Source organism: Erithacus rubecula, assembly GCF_903797595.1.
Source record: "Erithacus rubecula genome assembly, chromosome: 16".
Classification (NCBI taxonomy): domain Eukaryota; kingdom Metazoa; phylum Chordata; class Aves; order Passeriformes; family Muscicapidae; genus Erithacus; species Erithacus rubecula.
This window is the reverse complement of record NC_136668.1, coordinates 9,253,801-9,279,868: the sequence shown is the minus strand read 5'-3', so window position 1 is coordinate 9,279,868 and position 26,068 is coordinate 9,253,801. Positions and strand designations below refer to the sequence as shown.

The window sequence follows — 26,068 nt, the reverse complement described above, 5'->3', positions numbered from 1 at the left end:
GTCCCTCTAAATATTTTTCTTTGGAGAATTTACAGATTTCTGAAAAATCTCTCAAATGTGTCTCCAAAAAGGACTCAAAAGAAAAACAAAATAATGCAAGAGTTGCTTGAGCCACAGCTGAATGCCTCTGACCCCAACTGCTCCTTTGAGCCTGTCTTTCACCAGCACTATTACCATTGGTTTTTCTCTTTGCTCCTCCTGGGACACCAGCTAACAGTGCAACAACTTTCCAATAAATCACATGTAGAAGCAGGAATTTCCCTGCAGCAGAAAAGCAGTACAGTTTTCCATGGACAGCCTGTGGGTGGCTTCCCCGTGTTCAAGTGACCCCTTCCAGGGGTCATCCTCCTGCAGCACATCTGGCCGTGCTGCCTTGGCTTCTCTCAAGCCTCTCCTGGCCTTTGACACAGGGAAAGGCTTTGCCTTTGCTCCCACACTGAGCAGGGGAGCTGCCTCCCCTCACCCCACAGCCCTCCCAGATCCCTGGCACTGGGGGAACACGTGTTTCCCACTGCAGCCCTGCTGGGATCTGCCTTGGGACAGAGCTCAGCGCTGATTTTCCTCTTACCTTAAATATCCGTGCAGAAGGCTACCAGAGAGTAAAAGAATTTTCTAGAAGAAAAGCATCTCTGGTTAATGAGCAAAACCACGACATGAAGCTTCCCAAAAGGCAGCATTTGCTTTTCCAGCCCTTCAGAAGCACCACTTTCTGTTCCCTGCTCCCACCCTGGAGAGAGAGCACTGTGGGCTCTCTGGCATAGGAGAGACCCACGAGCAGCAGCCCAGCCTTGATGGCATCATTTCAGGACATAGAGTACACACTTAAAAGCTGTATTTTTCCTAAATGGATTTCTGCATGCATTTAATTACTTTGCTTAACTGGAACTGCTGCAAATGAAGGAATCATTACTCTAAAAAATAAACAAAGGCAGCTGCACATCCCTACAAATTTTCAGTAGCAAAACACTCTTGACTCCTAAGGAAGGAAAAACAAGATTCTCCTCCTAGAGACTCTTCTCTGGTCTCAGTTTACTCTTTTTGCCTCAGTCCTGAAGGGTGTTCCTGTGGAGCACAGACATGGTTGGTTCAAGGTTGGGGTGACATTTAACCACACTCTATGTTTCATGTGGAAATACTCTGACAACACTGAGAAACCAAACCCCTGGTGCAAGATGGCTCCGTGCTGAGCACCCCAGCACAAAGGCAAATCCTAAATGCTGCTCATGCCAGGCTGCCCTGACCCTCACTCAGCAGTTTCTGAATTGGACTTTGCTTCTTCCCTTCCCTGGGTGTTGTTATCTGAAGGATTCTGCAGCTCTGAGATGGGATAGGTACAGGGGAGTTCCAACTCCTCCATGGCACCACAGCCCTTGGCTGGGGCATCCCCTGGGTGCCCAGACCCAGCTGGGAGCTCTCTGCCCCCAGGCAGCACTTCCCCAGGGAAGTTATGTTCTGCCTCAGCACCAGCAACTTCCTTCTTCCTTTCACTTCCACCTTCTATCATATTTTAAAAAAATATTAAAAATAATTCTTTAGAAAATGACAGATAAGTTTTTATTCCCATCATCTCAGCACTCCTCATTTCCCCATCTTTCAGCTGCTCTCCTCTTGCTTCATTCCTGGGCACCCCTTGAAGGCTGAAGCATTAACATCTCACTCCCCTTGCTGGAATAACTGGCAGCACTCACCCTCACATTAATGAATAAGGCACAGTGACAAATCCATGGAGAAAATTATCCCCAAAGTGTCACTGAATCAAAGCAAGTCCCTACTGATAAACTCAGACAGCTCAGCCACTGATCAAATCCATCTGTGTATGAGCACAGAGCGTGAGGAATCCATTTGGAGCAGGGAAAGGGAAGGCATTGAGAACTTTCAAGAGTTTCCACCATGAGCTGTAATCTGGAGACACCAAAATCCTGGGGAGCTGCCCAAGCAGACTGCCTGTGGGGAGGCAGCCTGTGACAGCTCCCCAGGCTGTGGGATTTCACTCTGGGCTTTTGACAGAAGGAGAACTGTCAGGGTGTTTCTCTGCCAGAGCAACCAAAACAATCTGAGTTTTTGTGGTCTGCACTTGACACCCTCTTCCTCTTTTCTGCCTGGGTTTCACCAAGGTGATAACCACCAGGGAGGCAGCCTGAAGCTGTGCTGTGAGTTAATGCTGTTGGCAGCAGGGAATGTGGCACTGAGCTCCAGATGAGCACCCAGCTGGGTGTGCACAGCTGCCCTGTGCTCCTTGGAGAGTGACAGTGACTGCTCATGAAAGTACCAGGAAAAAATGATGCCAGGCCAGGATCAGAGAGGAGAAATGCTTTGCCATTCCACTCAAGTAACTATTAGACCTATTAATGTTGCTCCAGCCAAGTCTGATTCCCCTCCTTCCCAGTGCTCAGGTTTGACCACCTGGTGCCACCAGGCAATTCAAACCAAACAAAAACCCAACCAAGCACTGCCATCACTTTTCATATTTATATTTTTGATTTTATTTTTAATTTTTATTAAAAAACAACCATTATTAAAAATGTGTCATTTACTGGAAGGCTTCAGGCAGGGAGAACTCTCATTTCAAATCTCATTAACAAAATACAGCACAGTTATAACCCATAGGCATAAAAAAAAGACCCCAATTAAAAAAAAAAGAGAATACTTCAAACCATAGCTTATAACTATGCAATTTTCTCAATGTCAATAGAGAGAATTTTGTTAAAAGTCTGCAATTCAGAATTTCATGGAAGACTTTTAAAATCCAAGGGAAGAAGGAAGGACACGCTTGTTTAAAAAAAATCAAAGGCCCTTGGATGTACTTATCAAGCCCAAAACAGGGTATGTTTAAAATTGAAAGTTGGTGAACAATTTTTATTTTAAAAAGAAACAAAAAAATTAAACAAAACAAACAAAAGACCTCAAAACATTTCCTTGGTCTGGGAACTTTATAGTCAAAACCAAATAAAAATGATCTTAAAATATATACATATATATGGCTTTTCATTTTTCTTATCTGTTTCATTGCAAACAAAAATAAATTTAAGGGTGGTATTTGGTTTTTAAAAAAGGTTCTGTCCTTCTCTTCAGCTGTCAGCTGGAGTGGATGGGAGGGAGGCTTGTGGCTGCTCAGGCTGGGCTCAGAGTCCCCCCGAGCTCTCCTTCATCCTCGCCAGGATCCGGGAGTACACGGGGGCTGCCGGGGAAGAGAGACACAAACCATCCCACTGCCCCTCTCCTCTCAGCCCTGCTGCATCTTGCTCAGAGCAAGAGAACAGGAGAAACCTCTCTTTAAGGGATGGGGGGACACAGTGGAGACTAGAAATGAGCTGGAGAAGTTGTTTTACCTAGTCGAGGATTCCTCTGAGAAACCTGCATGGAAAGAAAACACAGGGTTTGCATAAATGCAACAGATCTCCAACAGCCATAAGAACATATGAATGTATTTTTTCCTTAGTGTCCAAAAACTATGAATGAGTGACTCTTTGTTTTTGGAAGCTGATATATGCCAGGGCTACATTCAATGTGCTGCAAAGTGAAGCTTTGTTTTGCAAAATGTATTATTATTTCTTATATTATTAAATCATGCAAGAATAGAGGATGGCTCATTCCATGAAACACATACACTCACTTTCCTTGGAAACCAGCATATGAATGTGACATGATCTTCCAATCATTATTACCAAAATATGATTTTGGCAGTTTTACAGTGGGAGGTTGTTCCCTTTTACCTTGGATAATGCAGATGCCTGTTTGAAGATTTCTAATGCGGGATCTGCAGGCTCATCACCTCTTTCTTGTGGCCTTGAAGCTAAGAGTGGGACATTGAGAGCATTGAAATACTTGTCAGAGCATGCAGTCTGCTTCCTTCCACTATTTTCTGCTGAAAATCCCACAACTGACTCATCTCTCCTCACCAAACTGAGCAATTGCCCTGTGTCCTCAGTCCCTCCCAAAACAGTTTTGCTGAATAAGGTTGCTCTGGACATTTCTCACCATGGACCTACCCTGTGGCTGTAAGACAGAATTCACAGCATAAATGACACCATTTGTGGCCATGATATCACTTTCAGCAACAGGCTCCTTGTTGATATGTATTACATTGTTTTTCTGTCAGTAAAAGAAAAAAAAAAAAAAGGGTAAAAGATGAAAATCTTCTGTCATTTCCAGTGTTATTAGAAAAAAAACCTCACTTTGCATTCATTCATTTACTGGATGGCTGAAAACATTTTCATTCCTCTTGCACATTAAGGAAAATATAAGGACAAATTATGGCCTGAGCAGTTTGTCCTGGAATGGCTGGCAGGCTTTGGACTTCCTCAGTGCCACTGGCTGGGAGTGCTGTCCCATGGCAGCAGAGCACATCCCTGCCAGGGGGATGGCTGTGGAGATGGGATCAGGAGAGGATTGGACATGGGAAGAGTCCAGCATGAATTCTGGCCAGTTCAATGCATTTGGAAACACAGACCCTTCCATTTCTGTCCTGTGTTTTCTTATGCATAGAGTGGGCCATGATTGCTTATTTCCTGAATTGTTTCCTCCTCAACTGAGGATCCTACATTCCCTTAGCATAGTGCAGAGTTTGTGAAATGAAATTATATATCTAAATAAACTCTGCTGTGCTAAGGGAGCCCATGCAGAGATCATTTTCATTACACAAAATGATATGTGAGCTGAACAAGCTTTTCATTTCATTTATTTATGTTTTTCCCCCATGACTCAGGGTTAAATTTATAACAGCTCCTGGAAATCATTTACAACTGGTCTTCTGGGGAGAAAGCTGAAGCAAACCACATTTCATTCTTCCAGCTTGTTGAACTGAACACATGCAACAGTCCCTCCAGCAGAGCCCAGAAAACACTGGTGGGACTGTGCACACTTTCAGGAGATGTTCCACACCACCCAAACGAGCCCAGACATGCATGGACAGCCAAACACTGGGCAGCCCTGCTGACAGGAGCCCATCTGAGTGACTCACCATGCTGACTTCCAGTTTATCTCCCTGCATGGATTTCAGCCTCACCAGGGCACTGACCGCGCCGCTCACCAGGATCTCGTCAGCCACGTGGAACTTGAGGATGTTGGCAAGCTCCTTGGCATTACCTGGGGGAAGAAAACCTTTACATCTGTAAACAGCATCGGCACTTGCTTCTCATTTTTCATGTCCTGGAGTGGAATTACTTGGAAAACACCATAATTTCCTGAAAGTGCAAAGAAACAATGTAAAATTGAGAAAACAAACCAAAACTGAAAGACCTGGTTAAGGCATTGAGGCCATTCCTGCCTGGGCAGGTCAGGCTCCCATGTCCAGGACACTCTCCCAGTGTCCCACCTTGGTACCTACCAAGCCTGCCCTACACATGAAATCTCTCTTTCTTGGGTTTTCATCCCTCATTCTCTCACTGTGCCAAGTGAGAACCTGCTTCTCTTGCTGCTTTCACTTCCCAAGGAAGTCTGGGATGGGGTGGGGAAAGACCCATGTGAAATAAGGAAGCAGATGGGGCATTCTGGTATTTTCAAATGTCACCAAGGCCAGTGTCACTTGGCAACAATCCTCACAGCTGGGTAGGAAGGAGAAAAGTGCAGGAGAAGTGATACTCATGGACTGATGCCCTGTTATTGAATCTCTACTCATACAGCTGTGCTTTGAAAGATTTTAGGAAGATAAGGTGCCTTCCCTGCACCATCTGTTTTCCAGAAGAGGTGGTGAAGTGCACAGCATGGGCAAGTAGCACTTCTCCATCTTCTCCTTCAGAGGACACAGGGCAAATGACAAAACCCAGAGACCAGCAGGGTCATTGACAAGCCCTACAGACAGCTAGTGCAAAGGTGGCCTCCATCAACAGAGCAGCTCCCTCAGCAAAGGGGACTTTTTCTTGCAATGCTCTCAAAGATTGTATGCAAGCTTTTTTCCATTATGGTTTTCCTAGCATGGCCACAGTTCACTCTGCAATCCTCACCAGCACAATCCACTTCATCAGAGGCATAAGCTAAATATTTGTGTGAGAAAAGAACATCTGAAGTGTCTGCATCTGGGAATCTTCATTCCTGCAGCCATTTACAATGGCTGCAAAACACTTCTGAAATATTTATGCATGAAGCATAAGACTGGACTCATATTGCTGGTTCTTCATCCCTGCACTTAAAAGGATAACCAGCTACCATGGGCAAATGCTTCCCAAATTATGATGTCAATGTTTGGCTGGGTTTTAATGACAAGAGGACATTACATTCAAATACCTGACATTGTTTCCAACCACAACCAGTTTTCAACATGAACAAAATAAAAGATCATGCTGCTTATCCAGAAGGGAGTTATTAAACATTCCCATGCTTTTCCCCACACCCAGCCTGCATGCCTTGGCTTTTCAGGATAGTGATCTTCATCTGAGCTAGAATGGTACATTGTTGGCTTCCCAGGATTAGAGTGGACCTCCTGCTTTGTCCATGTACATGGAGAAGGAGGAACAGCCCCAGCCCTATCTTACTTAAATTCCATACAGGGTAACTTGAGGCTGTATGTGGATTGTGTCTTCTCTTTGCAAAACTTACTGCAGACCCCCTGATCCTGTAATGTCGAGTCACATTCTCACTTCTTTCATCCTTGAAACAGGCAGAGGCCTCACTGGTTCTTTTAGAAAAACCTGGGAGTTATCCCACTTACACCACCAGCACAGCTAAATTAAAAGTCACTGTGAGTTTGTGACACTCACTATAAACATTCCTCCAAGAGCACAGGCAGTACAAACCCCACTTGGGGAATCAGTGCCACTCTGTGCACCCTCAGCTTTCTGCTCATACAACTCCATTGGGTGGGAAGCTCCAACAGACAGAGCCAAAGACTGAGATACAGCAGAGAAACTTGGCCATTCCTCCCCATCCCAGCAGTCACACAGCAGTTTGTCACCTGGGTGTTCTGGAGATGCTCACCCATCAGTTTGTTGAGCTCCCCCTGGGGCATGGCTCTGAAAGCTTCGTTGGTTGGAGCAAACACTGTGAAGGTTCCTGGCCTGTTCAGGTTCTCTGTCAGCCCTGCAGACTGGATTGCAGCCACCAGAGTACTGCAAAGCAAACATGCATCAAATGCTTCACTGCAAACCACTTCACTGGTCAGCTGAGTGCTGGGCTCAAGAGAGTGCTGGGAAGTTACAATTGTGAAATCCTGCTGGGGTCCAGCAAATCAAATAACCAAAATGGTGACTAGGGAGGAAATGAGCCTGTGAGGTCCAACCAGAACATCTGAGAAATGGTGAAGCAACCTGGGAGTGCTGGACTCCATGGGGATCAGATGGTATGGGGGTCAGAGAGGTCTGGCTACAGTGGATCTGATGGGCAGAGATGGCTTCAGAGTCAGATTCTTATGGCATTAAGAGAACCACTTACTCTTGGCTCACAATTGATTGAGGGTTATTTGAAGTTTCACTCCCTGTAATTTAGAGAGACCATGGTTTTGGATGATCTTTCTATGCTAAAAAAAACCATATACATTGTCATGACTACGACTCATAATAAATAGAAACTGCTTTTGCAACTCTTCTGCTTCTAACTGGCACTTGGGAAGAGCAGAAAGGTCACCTGAAGCGATGGTCTGCCTTGAGAACATCCATCACTGAGCCAGTCGGTGGAGTCAACATTTTGTCCACGCTAAAGAGGGTCCCAAACCTTCCCCTCTTGTCATGGGCAGCAATGCAGGCATTTTCAATGCAAAGGTTCTGCAAACACAAGTGCAGAAAAGAAAGCTTCATTAAAATATGCTTCAAAAGAGAGACGTTGATACTTTCCACAACGCTCATCTCCACTTTTTACACAATAGCTGCCACATCAGAGCATCGCTCAGCCCCACGGAGCACAGCACGAGGGAAGGACTCACATTGCGGTACACAAAAACTCTCAGCTCCTTGTCCCCCAGAGTCTGCAGCTTCTGTCCATGATACAGATATTTAGAGGAGAGCTGGTCTTTAACAATGTGGTTCAGAAGCAAGTTTCTCATGTTGCTGTCAATTATGGGGAGTCCATCTGCAGCAAAAAGTATGGAAAGAACCACTGATTCATTTAAAGTGGCTATTGAGACATTGAAAACCATTCAAATACAGAGCATTACCCACATCAGTTTTAAATTGTAAACCTAGATGCCACTGCCTCAAGGCATTTGAGAGAGGATTTGCATACTTGTGCACTGAAATTTGGCTGAAGACTGTTTGAAGCAGATCTGGTGGAAGCAAGGGATTTAATCCCTGGTTTACCTTTGAACACATTATTCACTGGGGCAAGGAGGGTCACTCGCTCACTGCCAGTTAGATGAGAACTGAGACCAGCTTGTCTGAAAAGATCTGTAGACTTGGAAACTTCAGATTCTTGTGCCAACTCAAACACGGTCTTAGCTGAAAAGAAAATCAACACACAGTTACCTTGCAGTAAGGGCTATCCACTCATCACCATGCCCTCTAAATCCAGGATTTCCTTGGCAAAATAGGCAAAAGAAAGGCAACAGAAAGAACTCTGCAGAGAGGCAGCAGTACCTGAGTCTGGGATCAGCAGCTCATTTACAAAATGTACAACCCCATTGGTTGCCAGGACATCCTTGTTGGCAATGATGGGCTTCCCGTTGAGGGTCAGCTCTTCCCCACTGCAGCCCACATCCAAGGTGGTTCCTTCCAGAGTCTCCATGGTCAGGCCAGCAATGATGGCCTCAGCACACATGGCTGACTTCAGGATGTGATGGTTCAGCAGGTCTGTGAGAGAGGAGAGTGTTTTAGTGAGCTGTGAAAGTATTGCAACTTCCAGGGATCCTGATCAATGGCCAGGGTGTACTCCATAAAATGCAGTCATTTCAAATTGAGCTGATTTTAATTCCACAGCCTGCGAAATAAAATGCCTAAAAAGAGTCACTTTTATACACTTTTGCCAACTTCAAAATGTTTCATGTGGGTACTCAACTTAATTGTCAGGGAAAGTTTCATCAATTAAATATTGCTTTTCTTGCATTTTGCTGGATCAGTAGAAATCACCACTGCATAAAGTGCTAAAAGAAAACTCAGAAAAGGGACTGTTTAATCTCCCTCATCCATATCTGGACCCACTCCTGTAATGCCTGCACATCTACAACCAAAGGGAGCTGGGCTGTCCAGTTAGAAAAGATGGACTTGTCACATCTGTTTACTGCAGCTGTTGTCAGAGTCCATCAAGGAACTGTTGACTTGTCCTTGAGAAAAAATTTAGAAGAACTGAAAAATACTCTTCAGTCTCTGAACAGCCTCAGTAACCAAGCACATACCCCTCAGGGCTTCTGGGTCTCCCAGGATCCTGTTCAGTGTTTCCCGTGGGATCTTCTCAAAGGCTTCGTTGGTCGGAGCCAGGAGTGTGTACTGGCCTTCGCTTTCCAGCAGGCTGCTGAGGTCAGAGGCAGCCACAGCAGTCTTCAGAGAAAGGAGGAGAGAGGGGAAAACACATTCAGCCAGAATGCAAAGGTCAGAAACTTTGCCCAGGGACACACTAAGGGCTGGACTTACTAAGGCTTTTATAATTTCATAGGACTTACAAAAAAAATCCTGAATAGCTTTATTCAGCAGATTGGTCCCTTTATAAATTTGATGCAGCCCCATGGTTCTCTGGTGTTCCAGAAATTTGAGTACAAGAGTATTTTTTTTTTTTTTTGGCAAGACTGAGAGTTAGTTCAAATACCAAGATATGCCTGGAAAGGCTCACAGTACTTCCAGTGAATAATTCAGATCAGAACCCACAGCTGGCTAACTGCAAACCCCCTGTGCATTTTTCTTAATTTGGCAATTATCAAGGCAAATAAATCAGGACATATCAAATTGGAACAGCTGATGTCTGCAAAGGCTAAAACTCCCATACAAGAGTGAGGAGAGAGACTCAATCTCTTTTCTGAGTAGCCATAGATGGGTGACAATTATTGTCATAAACCCCTACTTGCACTGATAGCAAACACTTCTCCTCCTAAATCACAAGGGGCGACATTGGTACAAGGAGTTCATCAGCAGCTGCAGGGTCACAGCCCAGGACACTGGCAGAGCTCTTCAGCCAATTCAGGGGCAGTGGGATGAGTGAGCACGCCCCAGGAGAGCTGGAGCAGACTGTGCTGACTCACCCGGAGGGTCTCCAGGCTGTCCTCAGTCTCGATGATCTGCTGGATGGTGTTGGTGGTGGTGGCAATGACTTTGTCGATGACATGAACCACTCCATTGGTGGCATGGTGGTCAGCTTTCAACAGCCTGGCACAGTTCACAGTCACAATCTGCAGAGGGAAACACCTATGGGCTGTTCCATGCACTAAAACAGAAGGTAAAGCAGCCTCTGCTGCTTTTCTATTTCTGTTTCTAATGCAGTGAGCTCTTTGTTGAATACAAAAGCAGAAATTTGATTTCCTTAAAAGTCACACCAAAAGTGAGAATGTTCTATTAAGAATGTTTAAAATATTTCATATGTAAAGACCTTTGAAAATCATCAGTGCTTTTGTCTACCCTCAAGACTAATAAGCCAGAACCAATACTCAGGTAAGCAGAGTTACACAGCAGTGTGAGCAACTGCCCTGCAACAGCACTGAGGAAACCATCTGCTTAAAAATATTCTTTTCAAACTCCTTCATAATAATATCTTAAATCAATATTTGTCAACCTAAGCATTACAGAAACCTGGAGATCCCAGGACAATGTAGGAGCTGCAAGGCAGCCAAAAAATAAAGCCTGCTGTGGGTAGGTTTAATATGAGGAAACACTTCTTTACTGCAGGTGACCATGCACTGGAACAAGTTGCTCTGAGAGGGTGTGGGGTCTCCCTCACTGCAAATATCCAGAACCATGTGGACAGATGTGCCATGTGCTGTGGGATGGCCCTGCTAGAGCAGGGAGGATGAGCCAGGTGACCCACTGACCACTGACCCAGGTGCCTTCCAGCCTGAGCCACTGTGGCAGTGAATGCCTTACCCCGTTGGGATAGTGGTGGATCTGGATGGGCAGGTTCTGGTACATGGAGTTGAGGGTGGTCCCGTGTTTCAGATCGTCTGTGAGGACCCGTTTGTCCACCATGTGGTAGCGGAGAGCATTGAGCAGCTCAATGTTAACATTACTCACTAAGGAATCCAGAGTTTCCTGAAAATCAGAAAAATCAATTGAGTGCAATTAGGAATCTGTTAGAGAGTACCAGGAGGTCTGGCTACACCCAGGATGCTCCCAAGGTGGGGGTGTGGGCATGAATATTCAAGTGATTCATTCAGCCTCATGCCATTTGTGTAAATTAAGAGCTCAGCTTCCTCAAATCTTTATCTTCTGCCTTAAAAAAAACAGCCAAGAGCTCTGACACCCAGGCCTTGGCACACAAAGGGATTGCAGCTCCAGAGTGGGATCATTGCATTGAAATGAGCAGCAAGGCAGCAGGACCACTGACAAATACACTAAAAGATTTTTCCCAATAGCATCATCCCTGCAAGGGGCTCTGCTGGGGCATTTGTGGCAGAGGCTTGGCAGTGGGGAGACCCATAAACATCCCCTCCCAGCCCTAGTAGCTGTTCTTGTTCACAAGGATTGACTGGGATAGGAGCACCAACAAGACAGCAGTGACCACTTCAGGAGTGGAAATATCACAACATATGGAAAGAGAAAATTAAAATGAATGCAAAGGAAACATACATCTAATTGAGCAGGGGACACACTCCTGTGGGAATTACTGAGGCTCCAGGGACTGGCTATTTGGACAAACTATGAACAACCAGAATGGCAATGTAGGGTCAACAAAAAAACTGCTAAGGGATGGGGAGCTTCTAGTGCAGGTCTCAATTCAATCTCTAATGGTAACAGGCAGGGAAAACTGTATGAGGGGATTTTTATATCCACATCTCTCTGGTGATGGGATCCTTCAGAAGCAAAGCTCTGGAGCTGATGGACCAGTACAGTGATAACCATCCTGAAAATCCGCAGCCTTTCCTCTCTCCATGTCTATCCTTCCAGACCCCTGCAGAGCTGGATCTCCACTAGGAAAAACCAGAAGAGGAGGAGAAAGCAGAGGAATTATCTTACAGCAGACAAGGACGCCCAGGCCTCATTACTGGGAGCAAAAATTGTAAAACTTCCAGGTCCTTCAATTTCTGGCCTGAGGTTGGAGCGGTCGGAGTAGAGCTGTGTGGTGGCTGACCCAACCACTCCCAGGGTTTCATAGATGTTGGAAAGGGGCAGAGCTGAAAGAACAGAATTAAAGCATAACTGGTGAGAATGCCTGGGGAAATGAGGCACATCAGAAAATTGGTGACTTCCAGTAATTGGATAATAATTAATCATAGCCTGACAGCTTCATCCTCAGTTACAGCAGTGTAACGAGAACCTACTGTATTCTGGCAAGATTGAATGGACTTAGTCTGGATTTATACAAATGTGATTTAGGCAAGCAAAGGTCAAAGGTATTGATTGCTTTCACCCAATCCTGTTTGCATTCAGGCTTTTGGGATTTGGTGCTGGACACTGCTGGTCTCAGTATCCACTGACCACATGCACCAGCCCATGTGGTCAACTTGGAGGCATCAGATTTTTGTGGAAGGAAGTGTTCCAAAAGTAAAAGCAGATTATGGCTTTCTTCAATAAATCCAGTTTATTTCACACACACCCCCCCCCAATATTAACTGTATTTTCTCCTAAATATAACTTTGCTAACCCTATGCTGGCCAAAATTTTCAAGGCTAGGTTGAACGGGGTTTGGAGTAACCTGGTCTAGTGGAAGGTGTCCCTGCCCATGGCAAGGGGTTGGAACCAGATGATCTCTAAGGTTCCTTCCAACCCAAACCACTCTATGAATCTATGAAAATAAAAATGAGCAGAGATTGGCAGAGCTTTCAATTACTCTATCACTCCTTTGCATTGAATTTCCAATACAGATATATTACTTTCTGCAATAAGTAGTTCCCTCTGGCCTTCCCATGCTCGATTAAGTTCAATTACATCCAAGGTTCTAAGTTGTCTGGAACATTTAGCATGCTTTGGAGCTGATCTGACCCTTGGCTGGTGCTCTACCAAGTCAATTTTGGATTTGTTCATGGCAATATTGTGCAGAAATTGCAAAAATCAAATCCACTTTGAGCAATTTTATAACATTTCCCTTTACTAGGCAGCTGTATAATTATAAGAAATCTAAAAAAATGTCAAACATATTTTTACCAGCTGGGCAGCCTTTTTCTCCAGGAACTTTTTCATATCCAGGACAGCACTCATAACTGATTACTCTGAAATAAGAGATGGATACAGCAGATTAACCAGCAATGCCTTACAGCTTTTTCTCTATTTGCTACAGTTCTGGGTCCATCCACATTTGGGGATATTCCCAACCAGACTCTTCATTAGAAATACAGACTTCAACAAAAGACTAACCACACTTTTATCTCCTTCAGGGCTGCATGTTGCCAATTTCTCCACAGAACAAAAGCAGACACAATTTCTTTTCAAAAACCACACTTTCCAGGAGACTTTATGCAAACAGTGGATGGAAACTGATTCCACAGTCCCTACAAGACTGCCAGTGCTGGTTCATCTGGGCACATTTCCCATGGGATTTGGGGATCTCCTCGGCTGGCTGCTGCTGTCACATCTCATCACTGTTCAGGCAACACCCACAACTCCCCCGTGGCTGTTGGACCAAACCAGCCAAGCATTTCCTTCTCATTTCACCCTGGTTTTGTCCACCACCAGAAATTATTTGCTTACTTATGGCAAAACCCACAAGACAGAGCTGTAAGGAGAGGAGAATTCTGTTCTCAGATATGTGTGTTGGCACAAGGACTTGGGAAAAGCCCTGCAAGGAGACACTTCCCCAGTGGTGGGAACAATCATCTGATTCTCAAAGGTGGCCATTTGAGGGAACATGGCTTGATATTAGAGGGAGAAGGAAAAAAAAGAAAAAAGGAAAAGGAAAAAAAAATCAATCCAGAAGTTGCCTGTTTATTTTTCCCAGGGGATTCTTTCACCTATTGCTCTGTGCTTGGTGTAAAAGCAACAAGGACACCTGATTGATGGGCTGGGAGAATCAGGGAATAAGTGTTCCTCCCAAAGACAAGCATTTCCTCTGTGCTCCCAGTTATGTTTGAGACAAGTATAATGCTGTATTGCTGAGGGTCAGCACACTCACTAGAAGAGAGGAAAATCCTCAGCTTCAGATATCTGTCATCATTTAAAAACTGTTAACAAACACTGGAAATGCCTGGGGTTTAATAGGGAATTCTTCAGGGTAATTAAGAGCCAGAAAGTGAAACAAATACCTGCTTTTCTTTGACAGAAGCAAATAAATTCTGTGTCACGGTTTCCTAAGAGAATTACAAAGCAAACCCAGACTGATTGTCTAGACATTATATATTCCATGTGGGAAAGAGTTTGCCTAAAGCAATCCCCTCCTTTGACTACTGGAGATCTTAACACCCCGCTGCTCTGCTTTCCCAGCCCCCCGTCTCGTGTTCATTGGAAACACACACTTCCTTCCCCCACCACTTCCCTCTCCTACCTCCAATTTTTCTTTTTTTCACCCTAGAAACTAAATCCAGTCTAGACAGTTCTCTTGGTTCAGACCTGTAATCAAAGATGAAGAGCTGATTAAAGAGAAATCATTCCAAAGTGCTGAGGAGGGCTTTGAAAGCCTTACTTGTAGATCAATTGGAGATGAATGAGCTGCTCCAAAGAGGCAGGACACCATCCAGTTCCACCCCCTGCCATGGGCACACTGGCTCAGAGCTGCCCCTGCCCATGCCCCAAGGTACTTGTAATGCAGGTACTGGTCAAGGGGAAGATGTCCCTGCCCATGGCAGTGGGGGGAACTGGATGGTGCTTAAAGTCCCTTCCCAGCTAAGCCATTCTGTGATTCCATGATTGCACCTCCTGCTTTTCACTCTACGGGCATCTCCAGCAGGAAGGGAAGCTCATGGCAAGAAGCACCAAGGCAGAAACAGGGCCAGCTCCACTTGGGCAGGGTCTGTCTCAAGTCCTGTGTCTCCCTCTCCCACTGAAGGTGCCTTCAGCAGCAGCTGGTATGTGTCTGGCACATCACCATTCTGACACTGGCAAACTGCTGCACAGGGCCAGGGGAACACAGAGGTGCTTGGCCAAGGGCTGGCTCCTAAAAGGAACCAGAGATGAAGGTTATAAAACACAGCTTCAGCTTCAGGCATTTGGCCTCCCAAATGGTGGACCAGGTGGAAACAAAAGACCATCCAGCCCAGCCAAGGGCACTGTTCAAGGGGTTGCTCTGGGTGGCACCAGGACATGTCCCCAGCTGGTCCTGCAGCCACCTCCAGCCCTTGGAGAGGAGCAGCAGAGCCATGGCTGAAGAATGCTCTGCATCTCCAGGCAGCACTGACAGAACAAGAGCACACAGTCACAAGCTGCACCAGGGGAGATCAGGTTGGATATTAGGAAAAAGGATATTAGGAAAGAGTGATAAAGCACTGGAATGGTCTGCCCAGGGTGGTGGTGGAGTCACCATCCCTGGATGTGTTTAAAAAAAGACTGAATGTGGCACTTGGTGCCATGGTCTAGTTGAGATGTTTGGGCATGGGTTGGACTCAATGATCTTGAAGGTCTCTTCCAACCCAGTGATTCTGTGAATTCTGTGAATCTCAGCTCTGCCATGCCCTGCACATCCATGGGGGAGGGAGGGAGGGGGCTGCTCCAACACACCCTGCTCCAGCTGGGTCAGAGCCACAGGCTGCTATAGCTTTTTAGCCTCTGGTTTTGAAATACTATTTCTTTAATGTCTATCTGTGTCTGCCTGCAGAAGCAAGCTCCTTCAGTTTAGGCTTTTATTAGTCATTGTTCCACTGCTCTTGCATTCTTAGGAGCTGAAATTAAATTTTAAGTGCATTTTTCAAGGTAATAAAAATAAGCTTAGGCATATATTGGTGAAAAAAGATCCATTTGTAATAATTTCCTGTAATAAAGCCCATATGTTTTGTTTTTGTAAAATAAGTGCCAGTAACTTTTTTCTAAACTGAGGAAAGTACATCACACATGAAAAAAGGAAAGTTAAATTAAAGGGGGGGGGAGGGGGGGAAGAAATCTATTAATGGGTTATTCCTCAAAAAATAGCCAAAACCAAAATTTATGAGTTGTCTTTTCAATCTCAAGACAAAACAGTGTATGGGAATGCATTCCATTGCAACCCCAATTCTGAAAGAATGAGTTCAATGCACAAGGGAAGGGAAAGAATATGAAATACACAGGCAAAATGATGAAAATATACTCTGAATAAACTATTTCTTTGACTTTGGAATAACTAACAGTGGAAAGTTACCTAATTACCAAAACATTTTTGTCTCAGTGCTCCTTGAAATGAAAGTGTCAGACTTCTTGCCAACTATCTTATCTCACTTCATCAGCAATGATAAAAACTCTACATAAATCCTCTACCTAATTTCTCTGTAACTGTGTGAGCCAATACTTCAACAGAGAAAAACAAATTAAAAAAAAAAAAAAAAAAAAAAAAAAGCAGATAAAGAGGTAGGAGCCTTCTTCTGATGGATGAGTTAAAATTTCCATTGTGCACAAACAGGCCCAGTGGAGTCACTCCACCCCTGTGGGCCAGAAGATGCTTCCCAAGCATCAAATAAACCTCCAAAGCCCCCAGAGCCTCCCCAGCGAGGTGTCAGCTCTTTGTTTCTGCCAGCAGCCAGGGAGGAGCTCAGCACAGCACCTGCAGGTGACTGAGCCCTCCCAGCCTGGAGCAGCAGCCCAGAGGGGAGCACAGAGCAAGGACACACACCAAGCACATCTGGGTTCCCAGGCTGCCTTCCCCTGCTGCTCCAGTCACTCTAAGGCTCCTGATGCAGGATGTGATCATTCCACAAGGAGTGAAGTTGTGCTACAGGCTTGAAGCAACTTTTCTGCCTTCCTTGCTGAGGGATGAATTTTTCTGCTCTGAGCCAGCTCTGCAGGGGCTCAGCTTTGCTCCTCAGCTCCCTCCCCATTACCTGTTTGAAACAGTGCTCAGAACAGGAAAATGAAGGAAACCAAGAGCCAGGCATTTTCACCTGCAACACACATACAGCTTGTGGCACCACTGACCCTTTAAGCAAAATGAGAGGAAAACAGCCAGGTCAAATGTGAAGTAGATGAGATGGGTCAAGTGTCTCCTCTCCAGGAGTGCTGTTCTCAGGTGGAAAACCCTTTCAGGAGGAGAAGAAAATGACCATGCTCATGCAGTTCCACCATCCCCTGGGGCTGGTGGAGGGGATCCCCCCTGCATTGAGAGGACCCTGCACACAGCTTCAGGACAGGACTGCTGACTACAGATCCCAACCAAAGGCTGGATCCACCCACTTATGATAAATGTGCCAAATCCTAATTTTTCTAGGATTTAAGGGTATTCTCAAAACTTCTCATGGACCAGCTCAGTCCAACAGGAGGGGCCAGTTTGGAGGTTCATGCTGAGCACCATCAGCTGTGCCCACCTGATCTCCTGGGCTCTGATACCTGAGCACAGCACAGCACCAGACTCCTGACACTGCTGTAAGAATCTGACTGCTACAGCATAATGCATCATGTCCTTTACAGCCCAAATGACTCCTGATTGCTTCCATATGCCAGGCCCACCACATCCAGAGGGAGCCATCACAAGCAAACATTTGTAATCAGAGCTGTCCCAGGGTCTCCCGGAAAATCTGAGTCAAGGCATGTGCCTTTTGTTCTGCACCAGCACTGCAAAAGGAGAAAGCAGGGCCCAGGCTCAGGAATGACTGGGGAGAAGACAATAACACCCATTGTGGAGGTGATCTAAAGCAAAGAATAGTGAGCAACTTCTGTGGATAATGGAAAGATTACCTCATAGGTTAACAGGCAGGTTAATGGTTTGTGCTTCTCTCAGTGATGCATCACTGAGTGAGACACTTGGGTAAAAGCAGAGAAAATGAGGTAGAAGAGTTCACTGCATCTCCTCAAATGAAATCATGAAATACTGCCAGATGCCACTTATTCCACCTCCTCCTCGAGATACGTGGCTGAGTTTGTCTGTGCCAAATAGAGCTGCACACTTGGTTTACAGAAGTTTAGAGTCTCACTTGCTTCAGAGCTAAAGAAATCCATGGCCGTACTGCTTTGCCTTTCAGTGACCACAGCAGCAAAAACTCCCACATCCACAGCTGAGTTGTGTTTTCTTTGGAAATGAACTAAGCTACTCTATAATCAGAAAAGGCAATGATGAGACCATATTGCTGTGCCATAAACGTGTCCATTTCATGTCACAAAGTGCCATTATTCAGTCAAGATGACAGCCTGAACTCTAATCACCCAAGTTAAGCTTCCTCAGTATTTTGTTTGCAGAATTAAGGGGGGTGGGGGATTGTCAATCTAGTTGCTTGTTTTTACAATATTGCCTCTCCTATTTTTTTTCTGTAAAGACAATCAGACATAAGGAAAACAATGGTACATGCACACTTGGTACTGCCAGCAATAAATCCTCCTAAGTACAGAATTTTCCTCCTTAGGGTAAATTCATGTGCAGTACAATGAATGGCTAAAAACTGAGCACAGCCATGACTCCTGGTTTGCTTCCCTCCTCCCCACACAACACCACACATGAATCCTGACAGCCAGCTGTCACAGCTAAACCAACAATGGCAACGCAAACCCACAGTGAAAAACAGTGAAAAACATCTATGTTGGTCTAGATCTATTTACAATTTACACTGAGCCAATGGGGGAAATGAATAAGATTATTTTTTTCTCTCTGTTCTTGACCCTGCAGATCCAGGATGAGACCTGGCCCACAGCTCTGGACTGCTCAGAGAATCTTTGCACTGGCCCTGGGTGCTGTGATGGGCCAGCAAGGGTGTCTAAAATCCTAGTCTGGACTACAGCAAGGAAAGATTCTCTGCTCCTGATCTACAGCCTGGCAGATAGTCAAGCATGCATAGCCTTAATTATCTGCTGACTGCATCTTCCAAAAGAATGTCCCAAGGCTGCTCACACAGATTCTTCATGCAACAGCTACTTGAATATTATTGTTTGCAATTTTAGACGTGGAATTGGCCTGCAAGTCTGATTAACTTTCCTGGTGGAGTCAGTGAGTGCTGGCTAAAGCTGACACCTCTTTCCTTTTATTTGTTTTCCCTTCCAAAGCAAACAGATGGAGATGAATTTTACGTTCTCTCCAATATCCATCAGCTCTGGGTTGCCTTTCCCCCCATTTTTTATTTCTTAAATCTAGGCAGCATTGATCCTATCATGGAGACAGACAGTACTAGAAAACATCTGGCACACACTTCATTACAGCACAGAGAGCTATATAAGTATATATAGAAATGCAATTAGAATAAACCATCAAGGTTTATATTTACATGGCACTTTTCATTCTTAACATCAAAGTGTTTAGAAAAAAATAAACATTTCTTAGGGGGTAAGAAGATAGAACCATTTTTAACACAGACACACTTGACACGTGCACCGTGGGCTCTGACATCCCACATCTGGTGTCTGCTTCTGCCCCCAGCACCCACCTCCCCAGGGGGGTCCTTGGGGAGACCCTGCTGCACTCAGACTTACGTGGACTTCCCGCAGATCTTCCTCTGGTACCACTGCTTGCAGTTGGTGAAATATTTCCTGTTGGTGCCGATCAGCTTCTGCACCGCGCACACGTTGGGGCTGCAGGATGACAGAGCACAGAGGGTCCTGTCAGCTCCTCCTCCCAGTGCTGCCCCCAGCATGGAGCAGAGCCCACCTGACACTGCCTGAAAAGCCCTGCTGGGGTGGCAGGGGAGGAAACCTTGAGGGCTGCAATCAGCTTGCTCAATTTAGGCCTACAGTGACTATCATGAAGTGGAGGAAGCAGTGAAAGAGATCTTTCTTGGGTCTGCCAGAGCATCTCTCTCTTCACTGAGTGCAAATTCTTGACCTTTTTCCATGTTCCACCTCTCACCAAAATATAAAGTAATTAAGCAAAAACACCTTGGTCAGAATTTTCCATGACGAGCAGCAACTCAAAATTCAAAACTCAGCTAAAACCCAAGAAAGTTATGCAATATTACAAATCCTTGCAAAAGAAACCATTATTTTATTGTCCAGGACATAAAAAAGATAAGACAGATATTTATCAGCCTACAGACTTGCACCAAGCCCAGAACTTTGGCTGTATGATAGACTCAGCAAATTCTGGACTTGGATGCTGAGTTGAATGAGGGGAGAAGGAGCAGTGGCACTGCCCTCCCCTATTTCAACACACCAGAATGACAGCACAGATCAAGAGGGGCTCTGTCACCCCATAAGGCACCAAGAGCTCCTGCTCAGCCAGAAAGCCTGGTGGTTGGTGTTCCATGTGTGAGTAACCCTGCTGAGAGTCAACTGCAGCCCTGCAGATTTCTAAGAAGTGGCATCACCATGAGCAGAGACGTGGGCAAGCTGGAGCTGGGAGTTTCCTTGCTGCTGGTTTGGCCAGCACAGCATTTCCCTGCTCTGCCTGGCTCACCATCTCTGTGGTTTGTGGCCAGCAGCCCTGGCCACATGTGTAGGCAAAACATGGTCAGCACAAAAGAAGTGATTTATGGATCTGGGTTGCAAGGCCATCAGCTTCCTCTGGGCTTGACTAGAAGTGCAGCAAATGCCCAAGCAAGCTGAGGATGCTTAGCCCAGCTGAGGCTAGATTCCCAACACCATCGCCACGTCCCACTTGTAGCAGCATCACCAAAAATATACACAGTATTTGCTGCCAAGCAGATGAAGGGAAAACAAATAATTAAGCAAAACACATAAATCATCACTTCAGCCTGTCAGAAGCGCTCTGTGCCATCCAAGGCAGATTTTTCACTTGCACAAACAGAACTCCAAATGGGGCCTGGAGATGCTCTTGTGAAGGTTTGTTGCTGTGCTCAGGAGAGCAGGCAGCAGCCTGTGTCCTGCTGTGTTTGACCGAGGCACTGCCCGCTTGCCCCCCAGAGGAACAAAGGCAGAGTTTGCAGCTCCAAGTCCTCCTGCGGCCGTGCTCGCTTTTCAGCGGCATCCCGGGACGGGCCAGCCTGCTTCATTAGCATGAATTAACCTGAGCATCCCCTATAGCTGCCTGCCTGCAGTGCCAGCCCCCAGGGAGCCTGGCTGCCTTCAATGAGTCTTTGTTGCTGCGGCTGCAGGGCCCTGCATCCCACCCTCCGTGTCCCAGGCACCTTCATCCTCCCCGAGGGGAAAGACAGGACCTGTAGGACCAGGGGAGACTCAGCTCATCATTTCCCTCGTTACTGCCACATCCACTAATTGCAGCTTGTTTCTTCATGAAAGGATTTCATTCTGTTTCTGTATACAAGACAGGGAACCAGGAGCAAGAACCTACTGAAAAGAAAGTTAGAAATCACAAAACCAAATTTTCAGCTGGTGCAAACTGGCCCAGGCTCAGCAACTTCCAAGCCAAATCATCACTTAGAGAGACGTCTGTGCTCTCTGACTCAGCCCACCTTGGCCACCCGGCCCTGCCGTGGCAGAAATGTGGTTCCAATTACATCGAAATTCCAAACCTTGCCTTGATTTTAGCATCTGGCTGACGGCAGTGGACAATCCCTCTAATATTCATCTTGACAAGCCTGGCTACTGAAGGACTTGTTTGATCACTTCCCCTGCATCCCCAAGGAGCAGGCTGCCAAGAAAACCCTTGTGCCTCCAGGACAGGGTTTAACTGCCTTGCTCCCTCCTCCCTGCCTGGGACTGCAGCTCTGTGGGGCTGCTCCTCCCTCCCTGACTGGGGGAAAACTTCTTTCCAGTATTTCCTCAGTGTGGAAAAATCCCCTCTTAGGACTGTTATCAACGACTCCCGCAGGCACGCTGTAGTAGCGGCTCCCCGCATTGCATGTTCTGGTTCCTTGCCCAGTCTGGCTTAAAATGAATTTGTCAACACTCTTCCCTCTCCTCGTTGGAGTTCATCACCTCTGCCATGCCGTTCCCAGCCAGCCGCACTGACTCCAGGATAAAACTGCCTATTGTTCCCCTTCAGCCAAAGCCTTTTGCTTGGCAGCAGCAGCTGGGAGCTGCTGGGACAGGGGCTGCCCTTGGGAAGTGGCTGAGAAAAGCAGATTTAATGTACAGCCCCAGATACCTGCAGTGGCTGTGGCCATTGCTCCCCAGCATCACGTTGTGCCCACAAAGCTGGGTGGGTTTGGGAAGAGCACTCCAACTTTTTCATCTTCAAATGTTAATGTTCCTTATGCACTTTTCAGGTCCTCTCACTGACTTGAGCTGGTTCATTTTTAAAGAAGCTAATTAAGACATACAAGTTTTGCTGTAGAGCCAAGCTCTGCCTCCCAACTCGCTCTCGGCTCAATGGGGGCATTGATGGTGTGGGGGATGCTCACAGCAAAGGGTGGCACATCCCTCTGGGGCTGGCTTCTGCAAGCAACACAACATGCCCCACATCCACGATGTTTTTGGTTGGTTTTGTGCTGTTGTATCTCCTTGGCACATCATTAATCAATGCTCGAAATCCCATGAATGTTCAAAAGTTACTTGGTATAAATCACTCTCTCCATCAGAATGGGAGCAGTGAGCAAAGAGCTGTGGTCAGCTACACTGGGTTTGTATCAACTCAGATGGAAGTTCTGGCTCTCCAGTTTCTTGTGTCTCCCAAAGATCTCAGGCACCAGAGTGGACCACAGCCACATCCTACCCAGTGCCTCTGTTCATTGTGCAGGGAGTAACGTAACAAGCTTCTCTCTGCAGAGATGAGTGCACTGATTCACACCAGGACTGCTCTTATTCAGCCTGAGCAAACCTCAGTCTCATGGCTGTCAGCAGAACTATTTACTTGGTTTCACATCACACAGAGGTGGTGAACAAGATTCACTGTATTTCTACATAAATCACTGCAATTCTAGCATTATTGACCTATTACAAATAGATATCAGCTCAGAATTTGTCTGTTAGATTGTGTCCCTGATCAGACATATAAACAACACATCCCTTGTCAGAAATTCTGACCTGGATCCCTGCCAGAGAATGTATCAAATTGCAATATTTAAATCTTGGGAGGTTTTTTTTTCATTTAAAGCATTTCATGACCCTGCTTCCAGCAATGCACTTAAACAGAAGCTTCAACTCAATCACTGTCACCATCCTGAGAGATGGAAGCCAGCTGAAAGGTCTGTCATCCGTTCACCATTCATAATTCTTAATAAACTTTAAAAACAGTGGGAACAACTATTAACATTGGGTTAGTTTTCTGCATGTCTATGACGACTCAAAGTACCCACTCCATAACAGGCTGTGTCAAGAGACATCTACATGCATTTTTCCACAGGCCTTATCTTGTAAGGTTTATGAATAAGTAACTGATTTTTGTTAAGAAAACTTCCAAGATTAACTAGGGTTTCCAGTCAAAAAGTTGGTGTTGACTCCACAGAGAGACATTGAAGAGATTTTCCTTTTTTCCCCACAAATTCATGAAAACGAGAATTCTTTCCGCAAAATCGTTAACGGCTCAGAATCTAGGGATTTTTATCCCCTTTCTCCTTAACAGGGATAAACTGAATAAAGAAGCATTGAAGTGTCTGAACTGACATCTGCAACAGTAAGTTTCGTGATGGAAAGGGGGGAAAAGTTACCGAGAGAAAAAGTTATTGGAAGAAAAAGTTATTGGAAGAAAAATTATCGAGAGGAAAAAAGTCATTGAGAGAAAAAAAGTCATCGAGAGAAAAAAAGACACCAAGAGAAAAAAAGTTGTTGAAAGAAAAAGTTATCGAGAGAAAAAGCTATCCGGGGGATGGAAGAGAAGAAGCTGAAGGCGGTGGTTACCGAGAGCTGCCCACGGTGCCGCACGGTCCCGGCCCCGCACAAAGAGACGGGCGAGACGCGCCGGGCGCGTCCCCGCGGGCTGGGTCCCACGGGATTCGGCAAATGTAGGGAAAAGAGGGTTCGGAAGATGTTTCCACCCGCTCCGTGCCCCCCGTCCCCGCGCTTACCCGTGCTGCCGGCCGCGGAGCCGGCTGTGCTGCAGGACCTGCTGGTACGGGGACTTGGCGGCGGCGGCGAGCCCCAGCGCCAGCAGCAGCAGCGGCAGCGGCAGCGGCAGCGGGCGCGCCATGGCCGGGCAGCGGCACCGGGGACGGGACGGGCCGCGACGGGCAGCGAGCCCCGTTAAATGCGGCGGAGAGCGGGGGCGGGCGCGGCAGCGGCAGCGGGGGGAGCGGAGCCGCCCGGCCCGGCGAGGGGAGGGGACGGCAGGGGACAGGAGCCGCCCCGCGAAGGGATCCGTCCTCCCGTCCGTCCGTCCATCCATCCATCCATCCATCCATCCATCCATCCATCCATCCATCCATCCATCCATCCCTCCATCCCCCGCCGCTCCGAGCGGGGAAAGCAGACACGTATGTTTTATATCCCCCTTCCCAGACCAGCGTTTCATCTTCAATTTCTCTTCACCCGGACTTTTCCCCTCCATCCTCCCGCCGTCGGGACTCAGAGCGGGTGGTGGCACCGCCACGCTCCGGGTGTCCCACTGACCCCAGCCCCTTGATGATCCCCCTGCCCGGGGGCTCTCCTGGCTTCAGCCCAACCCTGCCCAAGCGGGGATGTCACGGCGGGGATGTCACCGCGCTGCCTCCCCAGGTCCCCTCAGTCCCCCTTGCTGTCGACTCACTCCCAGCCACTTCCAGAACTGGCAGGGATCACCCTTGGCAAGAGGTTTCTTGTTGCTTTTATACCAAACCAAACGAAAGCAGGAACTCTAAGGCTGAGAAAGTTGGGGGTGTTCAGACTGGACAAAAGAAGCTTCAGGGAGATCTCAGAGACCCTAACAGTACCTAAATGGGGCTTACAGAAAGGAAAAAAACCCAACTTTTTATGTGGATAGATAGTGTTAGGACAAAGGAGAATGGTTTTAAACTAAAAGGGGAGAGATTTAGATTTGATATTAGGAAGAAATTCTTCCCTGTGAAGGTGGTGAGGCCCTGGCAGAGGTGCCCAGAGAAGCTGTGGCTGCCCCATCCCTGGATTGTTCAAGGCCAGGTTGGAAGGGGTTTGGAGCAACCTGATCTAGTGGAAGGTGTCCCTGCCCATGGCAGGAGGTTGGAACAAGATCAGCTTCTAAGTTCCTTCCAAACCAAACTTTTGTGTGATTCTATGATTCACTGCAGCATCCCAGTGTTTGTAAAGGATTTGTTCTGATTGGACTGACATCAAAGTTGAAGGGCTCTTTCTTCCCTAAATCTTCCTGGGAAGCAAAAGGGGTCCTTTGGGGCCACTTGCCCTAAGGGACAGATCTGTGCAAAATCCTCCCATGGCTTTGCTGGGCGGTGGCCAGCAAGGGCAGCTGCTCAGCAAAGGATGGGAATTGAAATGTGTCCAGAGAGCAGCCACTGAGCCAAAGAGAAAAAACCTTTAGCAATATTAAGCACTTTAAATTTACAAATATTTTTTCCCCACAGTAAATAAATCTGATCTGCAAAAAACCCATTAATGCTTATTGGATAAAATACATTAAACCAGGTTTCCTCTCCCCAGGGAGTGTTTCATTACTTCCTCCATCTAAGTAGGTAAATCATGAAATCTTACCTGCAAAGGCTCGTGACTCCAGTGTAAAGGATAAGAAACAGAGGTCTCAGGCCTTTCTGAGGAAAAGGTGATATTTTAAACTCTCTTGAGTATTGCCTGAGAGGCTCAGATGCACCTCTATAAAATGGGAGCAATTTTGTGAGTCTGCAATTCTCTATGTAAAAGAGAGGAGTGATCTATGCTCTGCCCAGAAAGGGTGACTTGGTTCCCTGGCTCTGGGCAAAAATTTTCAGCTGTGATGCTTGATCTGATGCTTGTGCATTTTTCCAGGCCATAGTTAGACCCCTTGGTCTAACTCTTCCTCCACCAGCTATTCCAATTTTTTGCCAGGGCAAGGCTTAATACCCTTAAAAAATAGAATGAAAAGCAGAGGGAGATCAAGCAAAGGCATTGCCAACTGCTGCATCCTCAGAAAACAGCAGCCAAATGCAATTTCTCTGTGAAGAAGAATATCAAAGATCCCACAGGGTGGCAGAGCCAAGGCCCTGGGTGTGGGATCCTGCCTTGTTCCCACATGCTAGACTGTTATTTTGGCAATCACAAGGTCACAAAGCTGATTTATAGCTGTTTGAGCTTCTCTCTCG

General features: G+C 46.3%; 1 protein-coding gene across 1 annotated transcript; it reads right to left on the bottom strand.

Annotated features, from left to right (window-relative positions):
* Positions 1-2,459: 2,459 nt before the first annotated feature.
* TGFBI (transforming growth factor beta induced) lies at positions 2,460-24,054 on the bottom strand. The gene is made up of 17 exons (XM_079320110.1): positions 23,894-24,054; positions 19,506-19,604; positions 13,146-13,210; positions 12,018-12,175; positions 10,929-11,093; positions 10,094-10,240; positions 9,257-9,398; positions 8,502-8,714; positions 8,226-8,363; positions 7,853-7,998; positions 7,558-7,694; positions 6,913-7,043; positions 4,961-5,085; positions 3,990-4,092; positions 3,714-3,793; positions 3,330-3,354; positions 2,460-3,178 (listed from the first exon to the last, which is right to left on the bottom strand). The coding sequence occupies exons 1-17, from the start codon at positions 24,013-24,015 to the stop codon at positions 3,123-3,125; spliced, it is 2,052 nt and encodes a 683-aa protein (XP_079176236.1). The 5' UTR covers positions 24,016-24,054; the 3' UTR covers positions 2,460-3,122.
* Between the last annotated feature and the right edge of the window lie 2,014 nt (positions 24,055-26,068).